Source organism: Notolepis coatsorum, assembly GCF_963971535.1.
Source record: "Notolepis coatsorum genome assembly, chromosome: 5".
NCBI classification, from domain to species: domain Eukaryota; kingdom Metazoa; phylum Chordata; class Actinopteri; order Aulopiformes; family Paralepididae; genus Notolepis; species Notolepis coatsorum.
Genome location: NC_140169.1, coordinates 207,182,474 through 207,205,386, shown reverse-complemented (window position 1 = coordinate 207,205,386; position 22,913 = coordinate 207,182,474). Strand labels below are relative to the sequence as shown.

Below are 22,913 nucleotides of genomic sequence, written 5' to 3'. Positions count from 1 at the left end.
TTCTATTTTTATAAGCTACCAATGCAGTGTGTTTGCTTGTACATTTGGGGGGGTTGTCAAAATCCACGAGAACACTGTAGCAAAGATCTTTCTCAGTATTTCATAAAAAAAAAGCCTTCATTCGAATTTGCAAAAAGACAAACAAACTAGTAGAACTGAAGTCTCAAAGCGTTTCTGAAACTAGAACAGTTCATCATGTGGTTCTGATGGCTTGCTGGTCTTTAATACGTTCTTCCATAGTGAAGCTGCTCACTGCATATGGATCAACCCTGGACTGTGAACTTGACATTAGGATTTGTAGCCCGTCGATTTCAGCAAACATGTCAGCAAGTAATTTACCTCTGAGAACCATGGTTATGTGTTCCCCTAAAAATGTCAGTAACAACATCACTTTTCTTCAAGATAACAGGCAAAGATTATCTAACTTACTTCTTAGGAACGCAAAGGCCATGGACTGTTCAGCTTAACGGCTTAGCACTCTAGCACTCTAGCACTCTAGCCATTCAGCCAGCAAGCAGCCTACGTTTATTTAAGCAAATAACAGGGATTTTAACTCACCGTTTCACCGCATAGAACCAGAATGAAAAGATCATATGGGGAATCGACTCTCTGAAAGCAACCTTGCTTGATCCTTCACTGGGACCACTCACACAAGCTCAGTTGGAGAGCATTATTCAGACTAACGTTACTTAGAAGATCACTCACAGTCTTCCTTTCTATTTCCCATTTTAAACCCGAAACTCAATTCAGAGAACATGGCAGACATAGTTTCTCTGCTGTATTGTGTGAATCCAAACATAATAGGTTTGTTTTTAACTTTCCCTTCTTCTTGACAACCCTTTGCTTGGTCAGAGAGTCAACCTCCTCGAGGAAACAACTTGCAGCCATGAACACTCAACAGATGGAACAGATGGGCCAGTTCAAGATCACCGTCTGGGAGGAGGAGAACTTCCAGGGCAAGCGCTGCGAGTTCATGCTCGAGTGCCAGAACATCATGGAGAGGGGCTTCAACAAGATCCGCTCCATCAAGGTCGAGAACGGACCGTAAGTCTGGATGCGACAACCTTGTTGCGTTTACAAACATTACCTTATTAGGAGGTTTGCACTGTTAGGTATAAACAGCCTGACTGGATCAAACTGAATTGGAACATTTTGTTCTAGACTGAGGCACATATGAGAACCCTTTTATGGAATATTCACTGGTTATTGTTTTGAGATAGTTGGCTTTCAACTCATCGACAATAGCAGGAATATAGAAGCAACGAGGTTTGCTACAATGTCAAGTGAAGTCAAGTTCTTTGGTGTGAGTTTTCATCCCAGTTAGCACAGGACCAGAGAGTCAACAGGGAGAAACAGGTGTTTTACAGGAATTAAATATATAATCAATAGCTATGCTTCTATGAAGTCCTACATATCATAATGTTTACTATACCTGCACATAAGCACCTTCGTGTTGATTCATCAGTCAAGTCGTATTGGATAGTACAAACAAACCCAGTAGTGATCAGCTGTGAAAACAGCATTCTATCAAAACATAAACAAAAGCCTCACTGTTGGAAGCGCAACATTTGGTGTTGGTATTTGCTTCTGGGAGTTTCACCTGATATACATTGAGTGCTGAAAACTGCAGCCACTCTGCAAACAGTGGATGAGTCATTTCGCTCGAGGCCATGTAAAGAACATAAGCAAGTCATTTTTTTTTTCTTTTTTTTTTAGTGGTATTCCAGCTTGCTTTCTAGAAAAGAAAATCAGCTATTTTCATCTCGCAACTGTAATATATTCAGCATTGTGTTTTATATACAGAATGGCCCCCGATTTGATTAAAACGTGAACAATTAAAATCGAGTCAAACTAAACAAACTAATAGATCGGGCAGTTTGACAACGAGAAAAGATGTCTGAAACGTTGTTCTGCTACGTTGTCAGCCGGTGACCCGGGCTCCGGTGGTGACCTGCATTGGCCGTATGCAGCTGCCGGCTGAGAGCCAGAATGGCTGGCTGTGGTGGGGCTGGCTGGCTGACTGGGGATCAGATAAAGAGCTCTGGGCAAAGCAGCAGCATGTGATGTTTGCTTTAGGCTTTGTTCTCCTGACAACAAAAGGCGCAGCACTGTTTTCTCTGTGAGGCAGTTCAGCTGGGCGTTGAGTCCTGTTATCCAACTAATATGTCACTGTTTCTAGCTTCTAGCGTCACGAGGACATTCTAGACAGTATCTATTCTGTAAATGTATACGCCTTCACTAATTAATCTAATGATGTCATCTCTCTCTCTCTCCTCTTTGTCCCTCCCCTCCTCCTTTCCTTATCGTCACTCCATCTCTCCCTCCCTACCTCCCCCTCTTTTTTCCACCGTCTCCCTCCTTCCCTCGTTTGACCTTATATTTTCTCTCCTTTCATCCCCTTCATCTCTCTCTCTCCTCCTCCTCTCTACTCACCCTCTCTTCCATCTCCTCCTCTATCCCTTCCCCCCACTCCCTTTCTCTCACCATTTCTTTCTATCTTTTGCCCTCTTCCTCTCTCACTCCTCCCCTCCCTCCTTCTCCTCTCTCTCTCCTATTTCCTACCTCTCTCTCTCCTGCCATCCCTGCTTTATTCCCCTCCCTCCCTCTTACTCTCTCTCCTTCCCTCTCTCCTGCTCTCCTCCTCTCCCTCTCCCCCTCTCCCTCTCTAGCTGGGTGGGTTATGAGTACCCCGAGTTCCAGGGCCAGCAGTTTATCCTTGAGAAGGGAGACTACCCTCGCTACGAGGCCTGGAGCGGAAACAGCAGCTACAGAACCGAGCACATGCTGTCTTTCAGGCCCATCAAGAGCGCCGTAAGTCACCTCTTCTTTCTCTCTCTCTCCATTCCATGGAGCGATGGCATTTCCCAGCGAGTGTATCTTTGTGCCACTCAGTTCTATTTCAGAAGCTGCATCATTCCTATCTTGTTTTCAAGTGATATATTATGGCCCAAAAGGCAGTATACAAGAAGTTACCTATTAAAACAACATTGAACAACTTACACATAAAACATTAAGACAACAAAAGCAATACATCATTGCTTTTCCTCCTGGAAACATAGATTTAAACCCCAGAATTACTAGACCCAATGATGAAGAGTGTCTAGTCCTCTCTAGGTTCATTCTTTATTGCGACAGTAGGGAGGGAGACACAGAAGAGAAAGTTCTTTATTGACACAGTAGGAAGGGAGACATGGGACAGAAGGTTCTTCATTGAGACAGTAGGAGGGCTGAGAGGGAGACAGAGTAGCATACCCAACTCAATTAAATGAACCTGACTCTGTCCAACTCAGTAACACTAATCTCTCTCTCTCTCTCTCTCTCTCTCCTCTCTCTCAACAGAACCACAGTGACAGCAAGGTGACCCTGTACGAGTGTGAGGACTTCCAGGGCCGTAAGTTCGAGATGTGCGATGACTACCCCTCCCTCCAGGCCATGGGATGGTGCTCCAAGGAGGTTCCTTCCATCAAGGTCAACTCCGGAGCGTAAGTACATGGCCCTTTGCTATCCCCCTGTCTTCTCTCTCTGTCTCTGAACTGTGTCTCTCTGTATTGCAGTCTCTCTATCTATCTCTTTCTGTCTCTCCCTCTTTCTCACTCTTTATCTCAGCCTCCTCTTTCTCTCCATGTAAACCTTAACACATTCTATTGGTTAATTTTGTATTTCTTGTGTAGATGTTTGAATGTTTAACCCAACTGTGAATGTCTCTCTCTCTCTCTCTCTCCCCCTCCCCCCTCCCCTCCCACACACACACTCCAGCTGGGTGGCCTACCAGTTCCCCGGCTACCGTGGTTACCAGTACATCCTGGAGAGAGACAGACACCAGGGAGAGTACAGGAACTACAATGAGTTCAGCACCCAGGCCCACACCAACCAGGTGCAGTCCATCCGTAGGATCCAGCACTAAGTCCTCCACCCGACCAGACCCATCTACCCCCGCCCCGTCCACAACCCTGCCCCGCCCCCCTCCTCAACCTGGACAGACCACTACAGAGTCATAGATGGCCCCTCAATCTCTTTCTATCTTTATCTATATCTATCTATATCTATCTATCTCTCTATCCATGGCTCTGCATGCACCTGGCTACTTCTGCTACCATCACGCTGTGTTCTTGAAATAGGCAATAAAGGCTTTTCTTCAAAACCACAGAAACTGAGTGCTTGTGACGATTCCTTGTTGTTTATTCAACAGAGACATAATTGGGAGGGGCGAGTGATTGTGATTGGCTCTTTTGAAAGCTGTCAGACACCTTAGCCTGTATTTCTTTTAGCCAGCCAATCACATCACAGGTGAAGAGACACACACACACACACACACACACACACACACACACACACACACACACACACGTACACACACGTACACACACACACACACACACACACACACACACACACACACACACACACACACACACACACACACGTACACACACACACACACACACACACACACACACACACACACACACACACACACACACACACACACACACACACACACACACACACACACAGTACAGCAACAGCAAGTACGGCAACAGCAGAGTTCTGCAATTAAGTGTGAAACAATGAGGCAGTTTATTTTTCTTCCAGAACTTTCTTCCACTTTGTACTTAGTGAAAGGGACATGATTTTAGCTTCTTTGCTGAAGTTATACTGAATACATTTAATTGAAATCCAATCTTTCCTGTTAGGCTTTTTAGGATGTTTCACCATGTTCCTGTCTGATTTGTAATCTTATTTCCAATAAACAAGAGCACCAGATCATGTCGTTCTTCTGGTGTCACAGGCCACACGTTGCTCAGTGGAGAAATTACAACTAAATTAGGAGCTCTGTCAAAAGAGGCTACAGCTGGGGATTCCTAAATGAAACATAACCAATACCTCTGCCAAGCTAGCAGACCACCACAGTCTGAGAGGCTGAGGCTACATCTATGAAAACAGCTAATCATTAGCATTTCCCCCAAAATTACGTGTTGTGGCAGTTATAAATTCATCAAACGTGAAATTATCTCTCTCTTGTTCTCTTGGTAATTGGATGTAAAATTAAATAAATTAAAACAAATTAAAAATGTAATTTTAAACACGCCATGTGGTGTAAACAATCAAAATGTCAAGACGACTTATCTGATGTCAACGTGGTTGGTAGAGGCAAAGAGAAACGACATGGAGGAGAGGTGGCAATTGTCCCGTGAGCATGCGCAGTTAAGGTTTGAAGCAAGGTGGGAGTCTTGTTTATCTGAAGTAAACAACCCATCTTACTTACAAACAATCCATAGAGCTCAGAAATCCTTTGTAAGAATTGCAACCAACTCTTCTTATTTAGCCCCAACCAAACCATTATTTAAACAACTGCAACTACTCACAATTTATGAGGTCAACAAGTACCAAACAGGGGTTCTTATGTACAAAGTGATTGGTCTTCCTTTATCTTTGCCAAATCTTTTTCAAAGTTATTTTGAGTTTAATTCTCATCATCATGCACATCTCACAAGAAGAAATAAAGACTTATGCATTCCTTTCTGTAGGACCTCTGTTGCCAAATTCTCATTTGTTTATCAAGGTGCAGTGATGTGGAATGATATACAAAATCTAACAGAAACATGTTCCACTTTAAATATATTTAAAAGTAAGCTTAAAAAAGAACTACAGATCCTGTAGTCTATAGTATCCATGTGTATTTGAGTGAAGTATTCCCCCCCCCCCCCCACCGTTATAATTGTTATATAATGCTGTATTGTATGTATCTGTGTGTACTGCACAAGACCGTAGCAGACTACAAAGAGTGACACGTTCAGCCGAACGCACAATTGGAGGGGGGCTTCCCACCCTCCAGAACATTTACAACAAGCGGTGCAGGGGGAAGGCTAAGAGAATCATCAAGGACTCCAGCCACCCAAACAACTGCCTCTTTGAACTGCTGCGGTCAGGCAAGCGATACCGGAGTCTTAAGGTGAGCACAGAAAGACTCAGAAGGAGCTTCTATCCCCAGGCCATCAGGCTGCTCAACGAACAATAAACACTATGCAGCAACCATCAAATGCACACAGCACACACATCCACATGCACACACTCACTTTAAACGGGCAACTCACTGCAGCACCCACTTTACACACTTTAGAACACCTAAACACACTTTACACTTTATATTTATATTTATTGGTAAAGGATTTGCACTACAACTCGCACACCTTACTGTAAATTGTACCTAAATTGTACCTCATCCCATTTCTGCTCTGCACTATATAGTATTCTATATTAGTACATTGCATAGTATATATTGTATATTGTATGGTAACTCAGTTACTTCTATTCTGCATCGAACATTGTACATATGTCTATACTGAACACTGTGACCTCTATTTTTACTTCTATCTTACATGCTATACTATTTTATTTCATACTATCTTGTCTAACACAGTCTCTGGAGCGAAACAGTAAGAAGCATTTTGTATAAAAGTATTCTGTACTTCTGTATGACAACTATTAAAGAAACTTGAAACTTGTATGAGAGAGGGATATGCGCATGTGTGTTTGTGCATAATGTGGGGGGGGATATCTTTTGTGTAGTTATCCTATATAGGTTTATGGTCCCCCTATAGGGTGACCCTGCTTTTCTTTATCATAAATCGATAAATTTTCGAGATCGCCAAATGATTGACGGAGCTAGAGCCCCGGGAGTCGGGGGTGGTAATGTGTACTTTTGCGTACTTTGGGGCACATATCGGCATGTAACTCGAGAACCGCTGAACGGACTTTGTCACCTGAAAGGGCAATCGACAGGCAACAAATAGGGCTTTAATTCTATCTATATATTGTATTAAAAGAAATGCACACCCGAGCCACTAGAGGTCGGCAAAGTGGCATCGCGAATCGTCCTTGTGAGGGCCCACATGTGGGCCCTTGGATGTTAAGAGGTTAATGTTTTTTTTTTTTTTTCTTTTAATGCTAATTATATCTATTTTATCGTAAAACCGCAAGGAAATGACTAAATCCAGATTCAACCCTGCTATTGGAAAGAGGAGCCTTTTCCCTATCCATAGATGTATGATTTGGCCATAATAAGGTCAAGGTCAAGTTCAAGGTCAAATATGAATTCATAATTAAAATCGATTATCATTTATTACTGTATCGACAAATCCTTATGTTTAATCATCTTGCCTTTATTCATTTGCTTAGATTTCTTTACACTTAATCTCAATAAGGTGGTGAATGAGCTCAGTGAGCGAAATCTCTTACCCCGCAGATTTAACATGGTATTATTTACCGTCAAAGATGCAAAAATAAATCATAATTTATATTCTCCTTTTCGTCATTACAATTTACTCAAGCCTAGTAACAGACACAATATTTCTGACACTGGAAATACATACCCCCAGGCCCCTAGATGTTCATACCAAGAACATGCAAATTGACCTTGCAGAAGTGGAGCAATCTTCCATTTACTTAGGCATGTACCTTTAGGCGAAATTTCTGAAAATAGGCCTACCACTTAACAGGTTAAGAGGGGAGGTCGCTTATAAGCCCTTGGTTTTTTTTTTTTTTTTACCTTTCCTGCACATTTTAACTGTTCTTCTTTTACTTATTTTATTCCAGAATGTATGTTTATAAGTGCAAATAACAATAAACAAATAAACAAACAAACCTTGCTGTCTGGTAAAAATACAATAACAATTCTGACCCCGACCCCCCCCCCACAAGTATTAGTTATTGGTTGTTTAGGTGAAAGTTCTCTGTCCAGGGTCCTGATCCACACTGCGGCCTGTTTGGGCATCTGTCTTTGCCTAATGGTGCCAGGTGAAAGGAAGCTAAAATACCAATTCACCATGTATCTATCTATTGATATAAATGTTGTTTGTTTGTAGGGTAACACTTTATAATACAGCCCGCGTTGTACAGTGTAATTACCCGGAATTTACAGTGTAATTACACAGAACGTATGGTATGAATCCGTACATATATACAATATTTACTTGCTCCTGCTGGTACTTAAACATTTAGGTACAGCAGTACAAGACAAAACAACTGGGGATTTAGAATGTATTCCCGCGACATTTCCCTGTGAATTCGGTTGTAGGAACCGGTAAATATTTATACAGATTCATATGAGGAAGTTACACAGTATAAGTACTTGGTAATTGCACTGTACGGCGCACTGTGAATGAATGAATGAATGAATGAATTAATTAATTAATTAATGAATTAATGACAACTTTATTAACAGATTGCAGAATGGGTACAATACAGTACGGCTCAATACACACAATTGTTAAGGGGGATGCAGACCAGAGAGAGACGTTTGTCTTGTTTACATCAGGGTCCCCCATTTTCAATAGTGAATTATAAAGTGTTGCCGTTTATTGTAATCTGACATGCATCCCCCATGCATCCTGGATCCGTTGGGAGTTCTACAGAACCAGGATGCGTGATGTCAGATTACAATGAACGGCAACCCGTCCTCCAGGACATGAAAGTCCGTGTTGTGTTACACAACCTGCAGTCTCTCTGTCACAAGCCTCCGGCCTGCAAGAACACACACTAGTCCCACACCCAAAGCAGGATCTCTTAATAAATGTTCAGCCATACACACCTTTCTCAAATATACAGTCCTCCGCCCGCCGACTGATTAAAACGCCAGCGCGTGGTGCAGTGCAGAGGAGCAACCTTATAGGCAGGTTGTTGAGGTATTTGGTCGCCTTAACATACTAGAAGATGACGGTAAGTATAAACAATCTATGGAAGTAAAGCTTGTATCAAGTGTCAATTATTATCTGAAACAGACATGTTTAAAAAGACATTTTTTTTTTTTTTTTTTTTTTTTTTTTTTTTAGATAGCCTTGATTCGAATAGGCCTATCGATTATTTGAATAACGAGCTATTCGATGTTATCATCTGGAAATACTACCGATATAGATAATAGATCGAGTAGTAAGGGTCAGCATACATATTCACTGTATGATTTCATTTGAATTGGTTTGGAATTTTACGCACGCCGCCCCGATGACACTGTCTAGCCAAATTACGCATAATGGTAAATCGGGGTGTGTATTATCTTATATGTATATTATTTGAATATCATAAATATATATATATTTTTTTCACAACACATTTTTACATTATGTTTTCAAAAACTATAGGTATTGTTGTTGATGACAACACTATTTAATACTTAACCCTTTCACTGCAGCACTACCAAACGGTTAACCCTTTCACTGCGACAATACACAGAAGGTTAACCCTTTCACTACCACACGTCACTCACACAACAGCCGGTTAACCGTCGGTTGTGTGATAGTAAAGGGTTAACCTTCTGTCGTGTGGCAGTGAAAGGGTTAATCCGCCGACTATATGGAGTTACTATCTCGCATTCGAGGCTTGTTTTAAGTTGCCTGCGACGTGTACTTGGACTCAGGCAGCTAAAGCAAGTCTTGGACGCCAGAGACACACCTACCTACCAGGCCGGCGTACGGGGCCGCTCCAGCGGCAGGGAGAGGACTCTCCTACCAGGCCGGGGGACCAGAGACACACCTACCTGCAGGCCGGGGGACGGAGACTCTCCGGCGGCAGGGAGGTGATGGCACGGCAGGGCGCGTCACGGGAGGCCACTCCTTTCAGACGTGGAGGAAGTAGAACAACACGCAGCTGATACGGAGCTTATACAGAACAACCGACTCGGGACAAATTCGTTATTAATTTAACGTTTAGACCGTGGGACATGTCTGAGAAATACATTATGAAAGAGGGTGGAAGGGATGAACAGGTCAATAAACACCACACTATGTTTATTAATATAGCCTATATTCTATTATGCGTATATAGGCCTTTATTACAATACTATGATTTGCAGCGGGCTTTGTGTGTGACGTCCACTGATGCAGTTTACTCTATTCCTCGAGTTATACTCGGGGAAATGAAACGGTAAATTATAAATATACAGAACATTGAGCTTTTTCTGGTTTATGTTTCTACAATGAGGCTTTAAGCTTTTTCTGGTTTATGTTTCTACAATGAGGCTTTAAGCTTTTCTGGTTTATGTTTCTACGATGGAAATGAGGCGAAAGTGTCGGATATATGTTTATTTTGTACTCACATCTACACCCTCCAAAAACATTGACCAACGCCTATGAAGAATGCAATTAACCCCTTCAGCTGCCCGAGTATGATCTCACTTAATATGGGGTTTTCTTTTCCAAACCGAACATAACGATGACGATGACGTAACACTGGCTACTGGAGTACTGGTGGCTACAGCACAGAGGTCTCGAATCCCAAGATATAAATTATTATTATTATTATTATTTTAGACATAGCACATATTATATTATATATATAATATATACAGGTATATATACAGGTATGTGAACATGGGATATATGCCGATATATCTAACATATATATACGGTATACCTATAATAGTATTATTGTACATGGCTCTACAGGTAAACAAACACTAATATTTGGGTAGAAATTTAGGCGGCGGGCAGTGGTGCGTTATTGAAATCATCTGGGGTGACACGCACCACGTGCACGCGCGCTCCCGGCGCGTGCGCGCGCTCCCGCGAATGCGCATTTAATGTCCCCTCGCTTGGGCACAGACTAAAGACAGTGCCTAATTGCCTCTACGAATGGAATGTAACACGTCTTCACAACAAGGTTAGGTGTGAATGTGTCTGAGAACGTATTTAACACACCTGACGACCGGAGCTATTGATATGCAAATAGCGAGTGAGGTCCCACACCGTGCTACCCCGTCCCATGAACAACGCATGCCTGGCGGCGGGTAATGAAGGCTATAGGTATAGGCAGTGGTGCAGTCGTAATATGGGAACTGGTAACACGCCACGTGCACGCGCGCACGTGCGCGCGGGTACGTGCATGCGCACAGAACAGATTTTTTTTTCTTTTTCTTTTTTTAAATAGAGAAGCTGAAAAAGGTAGCAGGATGTAGCCTTCAATATATAAAGAAATTATATTGTCAACAGATATGGTTGAAAAACAAACAATGTTTTAAATGTAATAGTAGTTACAATTTCTTTAATTGAATCAACTTAAACTAGAAAAGTAAATACAAACTAAATTAACAATGTAAGTTACATTGTTAATTTAGTTTGTATTTACTTTTAGTTTAAGTTAATTCAATTAAAGAAATTGTTTTACACACAAACACAAAAGCAAACTTAAAATAATCAGACAACTTGTGTTTACTTGAAGTTTGTGTGTGCATGACTCCTAGTGCACAGCAAGGGAGGTTTGGTGATGAACCTGTGGTGCGCTCACACCCACTCGCGCGTGCAGTTATACACACACACACACACGCACACACACACAAGCGCATATACGCAAGTGCAACCTTTCTATCATACACACTCTTCTTGCTCTCTATTTGTGTGAATGTGCGCGCGCGAGAGCAATTGGAAAGCTGGCGCGCAGCACAGCAGACGCTTGATTCAATCATAAGCAGGTAGACCCCATCACGAATTCCGAGCCACATTAGTATTCACCTCCACTGCCGTCACACAGAATGAAGGGGGAGATGCATTCAGATAGCCAACACCCAGACACCTATCTACCTGCGCTTTTTGTTATGTAAAACAGTGGCCGCCGGGTACTTAGTCACAACGAATGGATACAGCGCATTTTTGTGTGCGCGTACACGCGAGTACACATCCGTGCGCGATCGCGCGTACTTCTGCTTCAGTGATCTGGTAACACGGCGTGTAACCGCGTGTGACCACGACTGCACCACTGCTTTCTCACTAGCCAATGGCCATTCGGGGTCGAATCATTTCTGCTCCGTCCTTGGGTGCCAACTTCCCCCCTCCCTCTCCCCCCTCTAGTTTGCGTACACACTGCAGTCTTGGTGCGCTCCGGGTTGCGTGTATATTTCCCCCAACGGAGTTTCACTTCCGCGTTCGGTTTGCGTGATCTGATTGGCCACTGACGTTTTTTTCAGCGCCAATCGCGTTACTCCTAACAATCGCGCAAGCAGGCTGTTACCCTAACCCTAACCTTAACCAACTAACCCTAACCCTAACCCTAACCCTAACCTTAACCCTAACCTTAACCAACTAACCCTAACCCTAACCTTAACCCTAACCTTAACCAACTAACCCTAACCCTAACCTTAACCCTAACCTTAACCAACTTCGAAAGAGAGCGACTTCGAAAGAGTCGCCAAGCTTAACCAGTTTGTTAGGAGTAACGCGATTGGCGCTGAGAGAAACGTCAGTGGCCAATCAGATCGCGCAAACCGAACGCAGAAGTGAAACTCTGTTGGGGAAAATATACAGGCCTCCGGGTTTTGTTTACGGTTTGCGTTTTGAGCGTGTAAGCTGCCGCAGGTGATGATGTCATGCTCTAACGTCATCACAGGAAGAGTTTAACATACGGTGGTGGAAACTGGATGCTGATATAAAGAAACAAATAACCAATAAATATGAAGTTATATTTGAACCTCTGTTGTCAAGCCTTGTCAATATAACCCACCCCCTTTCTCACGAATGGAACTGGTGTAACGCTAGTTAGCTTAGCCTATTTATTACTAGTTAGCAGCTAACATTAGCCCATTGCTTGCGTCAATTATATTGAATGTCATTGATCTACCGGTCGATCACAGGAAGAGTTTAACATACGGTGGTGGAAACTGGATGCTGATATAAAGAAACAAATAAACCAATAACTATGAAGTTATATTTGAACCCTAACCTTAACCAACTAACCCTAACCCTAACCTTAACCCTAACCTTAACCCTAACCTTAACCAACTTTGAAAAAGAGCGACTTCGAAAGAGTCGCCAAGCTTAACCAGTTTGTTAGGAGTAACCACCACTGGTCTATAGAAAATAATGCATTTGAACAAGAAACCAATGTATAGTAGACATAGCAATGACAAAAAAATTGCCAGGCCTAATGCGAGCCAGGGAAGTCTTGTGCTTGTAACGTGGCTTCATCTGGAAGTTTTCATCCACTGAGCCGTGAGGCTCAACATGCTTGTTTGGTTGAGGTCTGAACTCGCCAAATTGCCCATAAATATCGTTTTTGTGGGTATTGTCCAGTTGTTGCTGAATGTTTTTATCTGCCCAAAATTCAAGCAGCATGAAAGCATTATAGTAAGCTTGCACACCACGCCCCGGGGGGGGGGGGGGGGGGGGGGGGGGGGGGGGGAGCGTTCTCATTAGGACTCAATAATCAACTAGGCTGCAGTAAAAATCTTAAAACCAGGTTCTCAAACATAAACATAAAGACGGACAACACGCTCATCACAGACAAACTGGATGTAGCCAATTACTTAAACACTTTCTTCACAAACATAGCCACAACACTGGTAAACAAACTACCCTCCCACTCAGGGCAGTATGGGGTAGAACACATAGTAGCTTACTACAAGAACCTAGGCGTCCACAAAGACGATTTCAAACTGGAAATGGTAACTACAGATGAGGTACTCAATAAACTGAGCGCCCTCCAACCGAACAAGGCCACTGGCCATGACAACATCCCCTCCAAATTCCTTAGAGACTCAGCAGCCGCCATCACCCCAGTCATCACACACATAATAAACCTCTCCATAAAACAGGGACACGTCCCCAAGGACTTCAAAATAGCGAGAATAACACCCCTGCACAAAAAGGGCAGCAAATTAGACCCAGGCAACTACCGCCCTGTTTCTATCCTTACATCCATCTCGAAAGTCATGGAAAAAATAGTATACGAACAGGTCGAAAAGTACCTTACGGATAAAAATCTAATCTACGAATTCCAATCTGGCTTCAGAACATCCCACTCCACTGACACATGCCTTCTCTATTTGAACGACCACATCAAGCAAGAGGTGGACGCGGGCAAATACTGCGGCATGGTCATGCTAGACCTACAAAAGGCCTTCGACACTGTCAATCACACCATTCTGATTGACAAGCTAAAAGCAATTGGTTTTGATAGTTTATCAGTGAGCTGGATACAATCCTACCTGGAGGGGAGAGAACAGATGGTGGAGGTAAACGGTACCCTATCCCCCCCCCTCACAGTGAACTGTGGTGTTCCACAAGGAAGCATACTAGGACCACTACTACCTACCTGGGTTCCATCCTAGAGGCTAATCTTTCCTGTGACAAAATGGCATCCAATGTAATAAAAAAAGTCAATCAACGAACTCGATTCTTGTACCGGATCTCCTCCCTGGTAAACAAGAATACCCTGAAGACTCTGGCAGGAGCACTCATTCAAGGGTACTACGACTATGCTTGCACCTCATGGTACCAAAGCACCTCAAAGGCACTAAAAACCAAATTACAAACATCTCAAAACAAACTAGTCAGACTACTGCTTGACCTGACTCCTAGAACCCACCTCACCCCTGCACACTTTGCCAACCTAGGATGGCTTAGAGTAGACGACAGAGTACAGCAACTTGCAATGGGCCTGGTCTACAAGATACACTACACGACCAAGGTACCCATGTACATGTCAAAATACTTCCCAAAGGTCAGTGAATACCACGATCACAACACCAGAGGGAGCTCCACAAATCATGTAAAACCCAGATTCGGCTCAAACAAGGGACTAAACACGTTTCGCAATTATGCCACAACAATGTGGAACGCCCTACCCAAAGCTGTAAAGGAATGTGAATCACCCACCTTCAAAAACACTCTCAAAGAACACCTACGGGAGACTGCAATTCAAAACTGGCCCCTACAAATGTCCTAACCCAGTTGTACAATAAAGACCAAGCATGGCTTTGTCAGTATTCCAATGTACCCAACCCCCCCCCCCCCACCTCCAATGTACAGCCCCACCCAACCCCACCCCACCTACCCAACCTCCTCCAATGTACAGTTTCTATGTCAAATGTAGGTCAGTATTCCAATGTACAGTGTCCCCCCCCCTACCCAACCCCCCCCCCCCCCCACCTCCAATGTACAGCCCCACCCCACCTACCCAACCTCCCCCAATGCACAGTTTCTATGTCAAATGTATATACACTCTTTTTCTGGATTTCTTTAGTATCACAAACAGTACTGTATTTGAAAATCTGGTATGTCATAAATGTATAGATGTAGCAGTACTGTCTATCTGTATGTCATGTGTGTCATATGAATTGAAAATGGAGGACCCTGATGGAAACAAGACGAAAGTCTTTCTCAGGTCTGCATCCTCTTAACAATTGTATGTATTGAGCTGTACTGTACTGTACCCATTCTGCAATCTGTTAATAAACGTTTCAATCAATCAATCAATCAATCAATCAAACGATCACACCCTATTTTGGTGCGATCGCGCTGTGATTCGACCGCGAATGGCTTGTGAGAAAGCCCCCTATCCAAATGTTATGCTGGGAATTTTGAAAATTATGATATATGCATATAGGTTGAGGTATGGTTAACGTAAGGTTGTAGCCAGTGAAGGCGATCAGAGATAATAATACCGATTGGGTTAAACAAATGACGTCAACAATGTGTAGAGCGGCCCGCCCCGCCCTGTCTTATATGAGACCCACTGGGGCTTGTAGACGGAGAGATGGAGTCGCCTCCTACATTACATGGCCCTCTCTCTTACAGGTTTAAGTGGTTTAAATGGTTATGAGTACACTCTAAAAACACATGTGTTGAAATACCGCGAGTGACGCTCTTCCCGAACACAACACGATATGTTACTTATGTCTATTCTGAACTACTTTTAAGATGTATATTCGATTCATTTCACATTTACATGTAGGCCTAGTCGTTTTATCCAAAACGACTTACAAATTGTGTACACTAAAGGGTAAGTGGTATTGTTAATAATAAGCAGTGTCGAATTTGACTGCTTCACTCAGAGTGCATAGACATAATTTAGTATATGGTATAGGCATAGCATGTAGTCGTGGATAGAGACATATTAGCATATTGTAGGTAGTAGTATAAGTATATATAATAGCATAGAACATAGTATAATAGACATATTAGCATTGTAGTATAAGTATAGTAACATAGTATATTTACGTATATAATAGTTACATAGTATAGCATAGTTTGTATATAATATAGGTACAGTAGCAGTACATAGCTCATAGACATACAGAATAGTAAAATACAGTCAAGGTTCGTTTTTTATTCAAAGATATTATATATTATTTTCTATTATGTTCTGTTTTCATCTGTTCTGTTTTGTTCTAATCTATTATATTCTATCATTCAACCCATTGGTAAGTTGATAATCTATATACTTATACCTATATATTTTGGAGTGTGTTTGTCCACGATATTTGTACTCAAATAAAATAAAACGTGTTTTCCATACCTCATGTCTTTGCCATTATCACACCATCACGTTCATTCATTTAAGTCATGTTGTTTAGTCACAGTGCGTAGGCTGTAATTGTTGTAGGCCGCGTTAAACTTTTAGACTTTACTGTAATCATAACATATAGACCAATGTGTAGGCCATAAACATCTATAGGACTATACAGTATAGCATAACAATGTATCCGTCTGAACAGATTCTAATAGGCAGATAAGCTATAAGCTACAAGCCTCATCATCATCATCATCACAGTGCTTAGTTTGACTCAAGGATGGAATGAGTTTTAATGGTCACACCACCGAAATAAAACTCATTCCATCCTTGAGTCAAACTATAGCAATGGCAAAACATACATATATAGACCAATAATGTACAGATGTATAAAGAAAACCATTGCATATAGACGGTTATTATGCACGCGAGACACACAAGGCTATAATGCCTCCATGTCATCCGTGCAGCATGCATGATACCGTTTTCTTTCTGTTTAAAAACTATAAACAGGCTATATATATCACGAGTTGTGCTCAAGGAACCATCGGGGGCCATGGTTTTGGAGTTACAGCCTCATTACCCGCGCGATTGAGGTCATATAACCTTAAACCCACAAACAGAAGGTCGGGCTCGTCGTGAACATGTTCTTGTTTTCTCGTGTGCACCGAGGCGTGTCTTCCAGCTGAAGGCAAATATTCTTTTTCCACCATGAAATAGGCCTTTGCTGTTTGCCAAGAGGCAAAGAGGCAGAAAAAGTGAGGAGGATCTGAACTGGTTGCCATGTCAAACACTTCAATTCACCATAGAAACCCAGATCTTAACGCTGGGAAACTTTATTAAACTCCGATGGACGGATTGATAAGGCCGAATTTCTATCGCCCTTTTTTATTGTGCGGCACCGGGCGGCCTGACAGAGCTGGTAAATTGCTCTTTTAATTAAAGCAATGCTCCAGGGGAAATTGCTGTCTGAATATTGTCTCCGAGATGGGGGCCAGAGACAGTTGCCTGGAAACTCCAATCTGCACCACCCGTATTTATTCCAGATCACACTTATGAGATAAAGTTTAATAAAAAAAATCCCCCCCCCCCCCCCCACCACCAGCACCACCACCACCGCACATCGACCGAAATGAAATCCAACCATTTGTGAACAACGGAGCGCACAATGAGACAAGACGGCGGAGGAAACCTCATGTTCAGCATGTATCTCTCAGGTAAAAATGATTATTTTAAAAATATTTCTATTTAGATGTCCGAGGAAGCGAGTCTTTAGCTTCCGGCGCCGGTGAGTGAGCGGCAATTTCCAGGCCAAGGACGGACGGGCTGCTGATGCTTTTCAATCTGAAAGCCCGTCTCGTCGTTTTGTCGGAAGTCGGATTTCCTTTTTCCTGGACGCGTTTCCTGGGTTCGCCCGCTGCAGCCCGAGGAGAAACCAGACCAGAGGACACCAGAGCACTATTTAGACTAGAGACTGGAGAAGGATTACAATTAGGATTTAAATACTTTTTTTTAGATGTTGATATTTTTATCATCTATTTTAAGCGTGTATTTGTTTTAAGTATAAATATAACAGTATATGCTTTTCAAATCGTTATGGAATATATGAGTTGACGTCTCCTGTTTTCCTAACATTTTATCTAATATAACGATAACATCATTTAACTATTTTTTTTTTATTGATGTTGGCTTTTTGTTTTGTTTTGATTTCAGATCCAACAGAAAACCTGTTGAAAGAAACCAAAGGAACATCTTGGGGACCGATAAACACAGGAGTGCAAAAAGGTAACCATACTTTCATTTAGATATTGTATACAATACGGTTATTTAAATATGGTATAATAAATACCTTCATTTAGATATGGTATCATAAATACTTTAATTTAGATAAGGTATAACAATACTTTCATTTAGATAATGTATAATACATACTTTCGTTTAGATTATGTATACAATACTTTATTTTAGATAAGGTATCAAAAATACTTTCATTTAGATTAGGTGTAATAGATTATTTCATTTAGATAAGGTATAATACATACTTTAATTTAGATAAGGTGTAATAAATACTTAAATTTAGATAAGGTGTAATAAATACTTAAATTTGAAGGTATAATACATACTTCCATTTAGATAAGGTAAGGTACATTTTCATTTAGATGCCTTACCTTATCTAAATTTAAGTATTTATTATACATACCTTATAAGAAATACTTACATTTACACAAGGCAAGGGATAAATTAATAAGGAAAGGGATACTTACATTTAGATAAGGTAAGGTATACATTAATAAGGTAAGGGTTACATTAATAAGGTAAGGAATACTTACCTTTCAGATAAGGTAAGGCATACATTAATATGGTATAGAATACTTTAGATAAGGTAAGGCATACATTAATATGGTATAGAATACTTTAGACATGGTAAGGGGTACATTAATAAGGTAAGTGTCTTTTGATATTGATGCATAATGAGTTAATCATTCAGCATTTCATTTTATCTTTGAAACAACAAAACAATTAGGCTATATGCTGGAAAATACAAAATGTAATATTATGGAATAAACACGAGTGAGCTATAGTTAAATTGCATTTCGTTTTATAAGCTGATAACATGTTCGGCCTATTTAATTTCACACAATATGTAGGTACATCTATAATACCATGGGACCTCAGTCATTTCTTATGTAATGTATGCATAATTCTATCGGATGTATGTGATGCCTTTAACAAATAACAGACCACCGTGTCGTCCATATTGAATTAGTCCAATTAACCAAACGTTTCTCAATTCCACCGCCTCAAACTGTAATAATAATAATAACAATAATAATACACTTTACGGGGATTTGACGGGATTCATTGGGTTACTGGACTGTGTCTTTTATCTATTTGTTATGTTTTCATTAGTTTCAAGTTCAAGTTTTGTTTTATTTGTCACATGTGCATTGTGCATTACAGTGAAATGCTTGGTTTTGTATGAGCCCCTTGAGATTGTGCTTCATACAGTAAAAAGAATAAAGGCCAAACATTATACAAAACATACAATATCTAACTAAAGTACAACATATAAAGTCCAAAGTGCACATACAACATGCACCCAATAAAGTACAAATGCAAGCTTTTTAAAATGCAAAAAATGGAAAAAAAAAAAAAACGGTTTCTCGTTGTTCTTTTGTAGGCAGCGGTCAGATCCAGCTGTGGCAGTTCCTCCTGGAGCTGCTCTCGGACAGCAGCAACATCTCCTGCATCGCCTGGGAGGGCACCAACGGCGAGTTCAAGCTGCTGGACCCGGACGAGGTGGCGCGGCGCTGGGGGGAGCGCAAGAGCAAGCCCAACATGAACTACGACAAGCTGAGCCGCGCGCTGCGCTACTACTACGACAAGAACATCATGACCAAGGTCCACGGCAAGCGCTACGCCTACAAGTTCGACTTCCACGGCCTGGCGCAGGTGTGCCAGCCGTCCACCACGGAGCAGGCCATCTACAAGTTCCAGAGCAACTTCGCCCCGATCCCGTTCACCGGCATCTCGAAGCTGAACCTCGTGGCGCCCGGTATGCACCACGGTCCCCCCGGGTTCTCGTACTGGCCCGGGTCCCCCTCGGCGGCGGCCGCCCTGTACCACAGCCACAGCCTGCAGCCCCCCGGACCTTTCGGCACCGTGTCCGCCACCCACATCAGCTGCGTCAACAACATCAACAACCTGAATAACATCAACAACCACTATAACTGACTCATACAGCAACATCATCAACAACAACAACAACAACTACTATATAACCGACTCATACAGCAACATCAACAACCTGAATAACATCACAATCAACAACAACAATAGCAACAACAACTATAACTATAACTCATTCAACTAAACCAACTAAAACGAATAACATCAACAACCACTATAAGTGGAGGAGATAGTTCAACCGTTATAGGAAATAGAACATCAGCACGAATAGTTCTACCGACCAGCACCAGCTCCGCATGTGTACCGACCCGTTAGAGAGATGATTATGAGACAGGGTCGGAGTTGGACCGTGACAGATGACCGTTATAAAGGGGAACTATCTTATAAATGGCCTTTTTCAGTGTTTAGCATTGTTTCCTATGTGGACTTATATTAATATGATCTATGTCTCTAATTCTCATATTGGCGCATTCTTCCAATTCTCCTCACAATATTCACCCTCACTGAACTGAGTCATCTGAACATGTGCTGATCTGTGATGTCAGAGAGACACCGCTGCATGATAATGTTCAGGTGAACCAGAACCAGTACCATTGTGATGTCAGAGAGACACCGCTGCATGTTAATGTTCAGGTGAACCAGAACCAGTACCATTGTGATGTCAGAGAGACACCGCTGCATGTTAATGTTCAGGTGAACCAGAACCAGTACCATTGTGATGTCAGAGAGACACCGCTGCATGTTAATGTTCAGGTGAACCAGAACCAGTACCATTGTGATGTCAGAGAGACACCGCTGCATGTTAATGTTCAGGTGAACCAGAACCAGTACCATTGTGATGTCAGAGAGACACCGCTGCATGTTAATGTTCAGGTGAACCAGAACCAGTACCATTGTGATGTCAGAGAGACACCGCTGCATGTTAATGTTCAGGCGGCGGCGCTGCCACACAGTGGTTTAGGAGCCCAGCCTCATAACAGGTTAAGATCTTAAGGTAGAAAAATGCTGTTTTTGAGGACTTGATTAGAAATACAAAACAATGAATTAAAAAAAAATATATAATTACATAGGTGTTCCATAAACTCACAGGAATTGTGTAAAAGTGCCCAAATAGTGACACGGTTCGGCTCGGCACGGTTGTTAACACTTTTACGCGAGGGTGTTTTCAGACTCTTCACGTTTGGTTTGACCTGTTTGAAAACGATGATTCATAACGAAATTGAAAGCATAAATAAGTTAGAAAAAAACGGTTTCTCGTAACGTAACACATTCTGCAGATGACCAAATCAAAACATGTTTTATGAAATTATATTATTATTTTTCAATCCGGTTAAGAAATTCAATCTAAATGGGTGCAGCTAATTGAGACGTCCTTTCTGGTTTATTCTGTGTTTTCTTCCTGTGACCTATTGTTTCCCCTAACTCTTCAAAAACACCTGTGATTGTTGGTTTATCAGCGCCATCTCCTGGCTGGAAAGCCTTTCTTATATTATTCTTGTTGGACAGATTCTCACTTGACTGGCGACCTGGTGACTTGACCCCCCCTCAGAAGATGACTGTGGAAAAGTATTGTTAATAGAAGAAGAGTAAGAGTCAGGTGATTTAGACTTCATGCCATCAGCGTCATACAGAGGCGTATTATGGTCTACCAGTTATTCTACCAACCGAGAGGCGTTCCATTCATAAGGGTGTTTGTCACACTCACAACATTACAGATGCTTCACCAGTGTCATTCAAATGATTATACTAATGTCTGTATTCAATATTTTAACATTAATCTGCAAACATTACAGTCTATCGGTATGAAATCGGTGCCACCGGTATGACAATATAGGATAGGTTATAGCGTGCAATGTGAATTCATACAATGGAAACAGCACAGAGCCGATATGCAAAACAGAGAGACTTTGCCATATACGTGGTATAGTGCTTCTATAAGGTGCTTTAGGTAACATTCATTCATAAATACAAGAACCACGGTTGATATCGTTAACTGGATAACGAAGAAGAAGACAACATTATACAGAATTAAGTGAATACAATTATTGTTATGAAATGGCCTGTTTGTAATGATTTGTGAGTCATTTCTGGAGCCTGCGCTTCTTTAAACATCTTTGATCTAAGCATCCATATTGTCCATTGTTATAATTTTGCACAGATGTATTTATTTGACAATTTAATGGTAAAAACAAGTAAACATTAAAATTGATTAATTAACAAAGATATAGTATGTTTCTCTGTCCAGTATTGTAGGTCTATACGATTATGATTTTGAGGGGAAATGTGGGGCTGGAAGCAAATGAAACGTAACATTTTGAGACGTGACGTCAGTTTTGGTAATAATGAAAGAGATGGGTAAAGACGGCAAGATAGTATAATTTATCTATCTTTGTTACATTTATTCAAACAAACAAGCCAGGATTCTTGACAATTGACAGTCAACACATTTTATACATCTATTTTTTTTATTTAACAAGGAAATCCCTTGAGGTGATTTAGGGATCACAGGATTTCCTTAAAGGGGCTATGCACTGCTATTCCTAGCACTATTTGGGCAACTTTACACAATTCCTGTTAGTCTATTGAAGACATTTGTAATTTTTTTTTCAAAAAAATTCATTGTTTTATATTTCTAATCAAGTACTCGAAACCATCATTTTTCAGCCTCGAGAAATCAGGCTGTTATGGCCTGGCTCCGCCCATAAGCACTTTGAGTGACAGTCAGACCACAGTCTGCACTGGTAGAGGGAGGGAGGGAGGGGGGGGAAGAGAGAGAGAGTTCAGTTCAGTTCAGAGTTTTTATTTGCCACATGGAATAATACAATCATAGTTTCTTCATTAAAAAATCATAAATAGTCATTCCATGGACAAAAGGAGCAGGAAGAAGAATAAATCTTATAGTTATATAGTTACCTGCCCCTTATTCCTAAACTAACATGTATTTTCTT

At 41.5% G+C, this 22,913-nt stretch overlaps 2 protein-coding genes across 2 annotated transcripts; both read left to right on the top strand.

The window, feature by feature from the left end:
* Positions 1-886: 886 nt before the first annotated feature.
* Positions 887-4,134, top strand: cryba2b (crystallin, beta A2b; the record flags this gene model as incomplete). The annotated part of the gene is made up of 4 exons (XM_084314796.1): positions 887-1,044; positions 2,670-2,811; positions 3,340-3,482; positions 3,757-4,134. The coding sequence occupies 4 exons, from the start codon at positions 887-889 to the stop codon at positions 3,902-3,904; spliced, it is 591 nt and encodes a 196-aa protein (XP_084170922.1). The 3' UTR covers positions 3,905-4,134.
* A 13,128-nt stretch (positions 4,135-17,262) lies between these two features.
* fev (FEV transcription factor, ETS family member) lies at positions 17,263-20,010 on the top strand (the record flags this gene model as incomplete). The annotated part of the gene is given in 6 exon segments (XM_084314645.1): positions 17,263-17,301; positions 17,303-17,380; positions 17,383-17,433; positions 17,435-17,492; positions 17,989-18,060; positions 19,457-20,010. Coding segments are annotated over 6 exon segments (852 nt in total).
* Between the last annotated feature and the right edge of the window lie 2,903 nt (positions 20,011-22,913).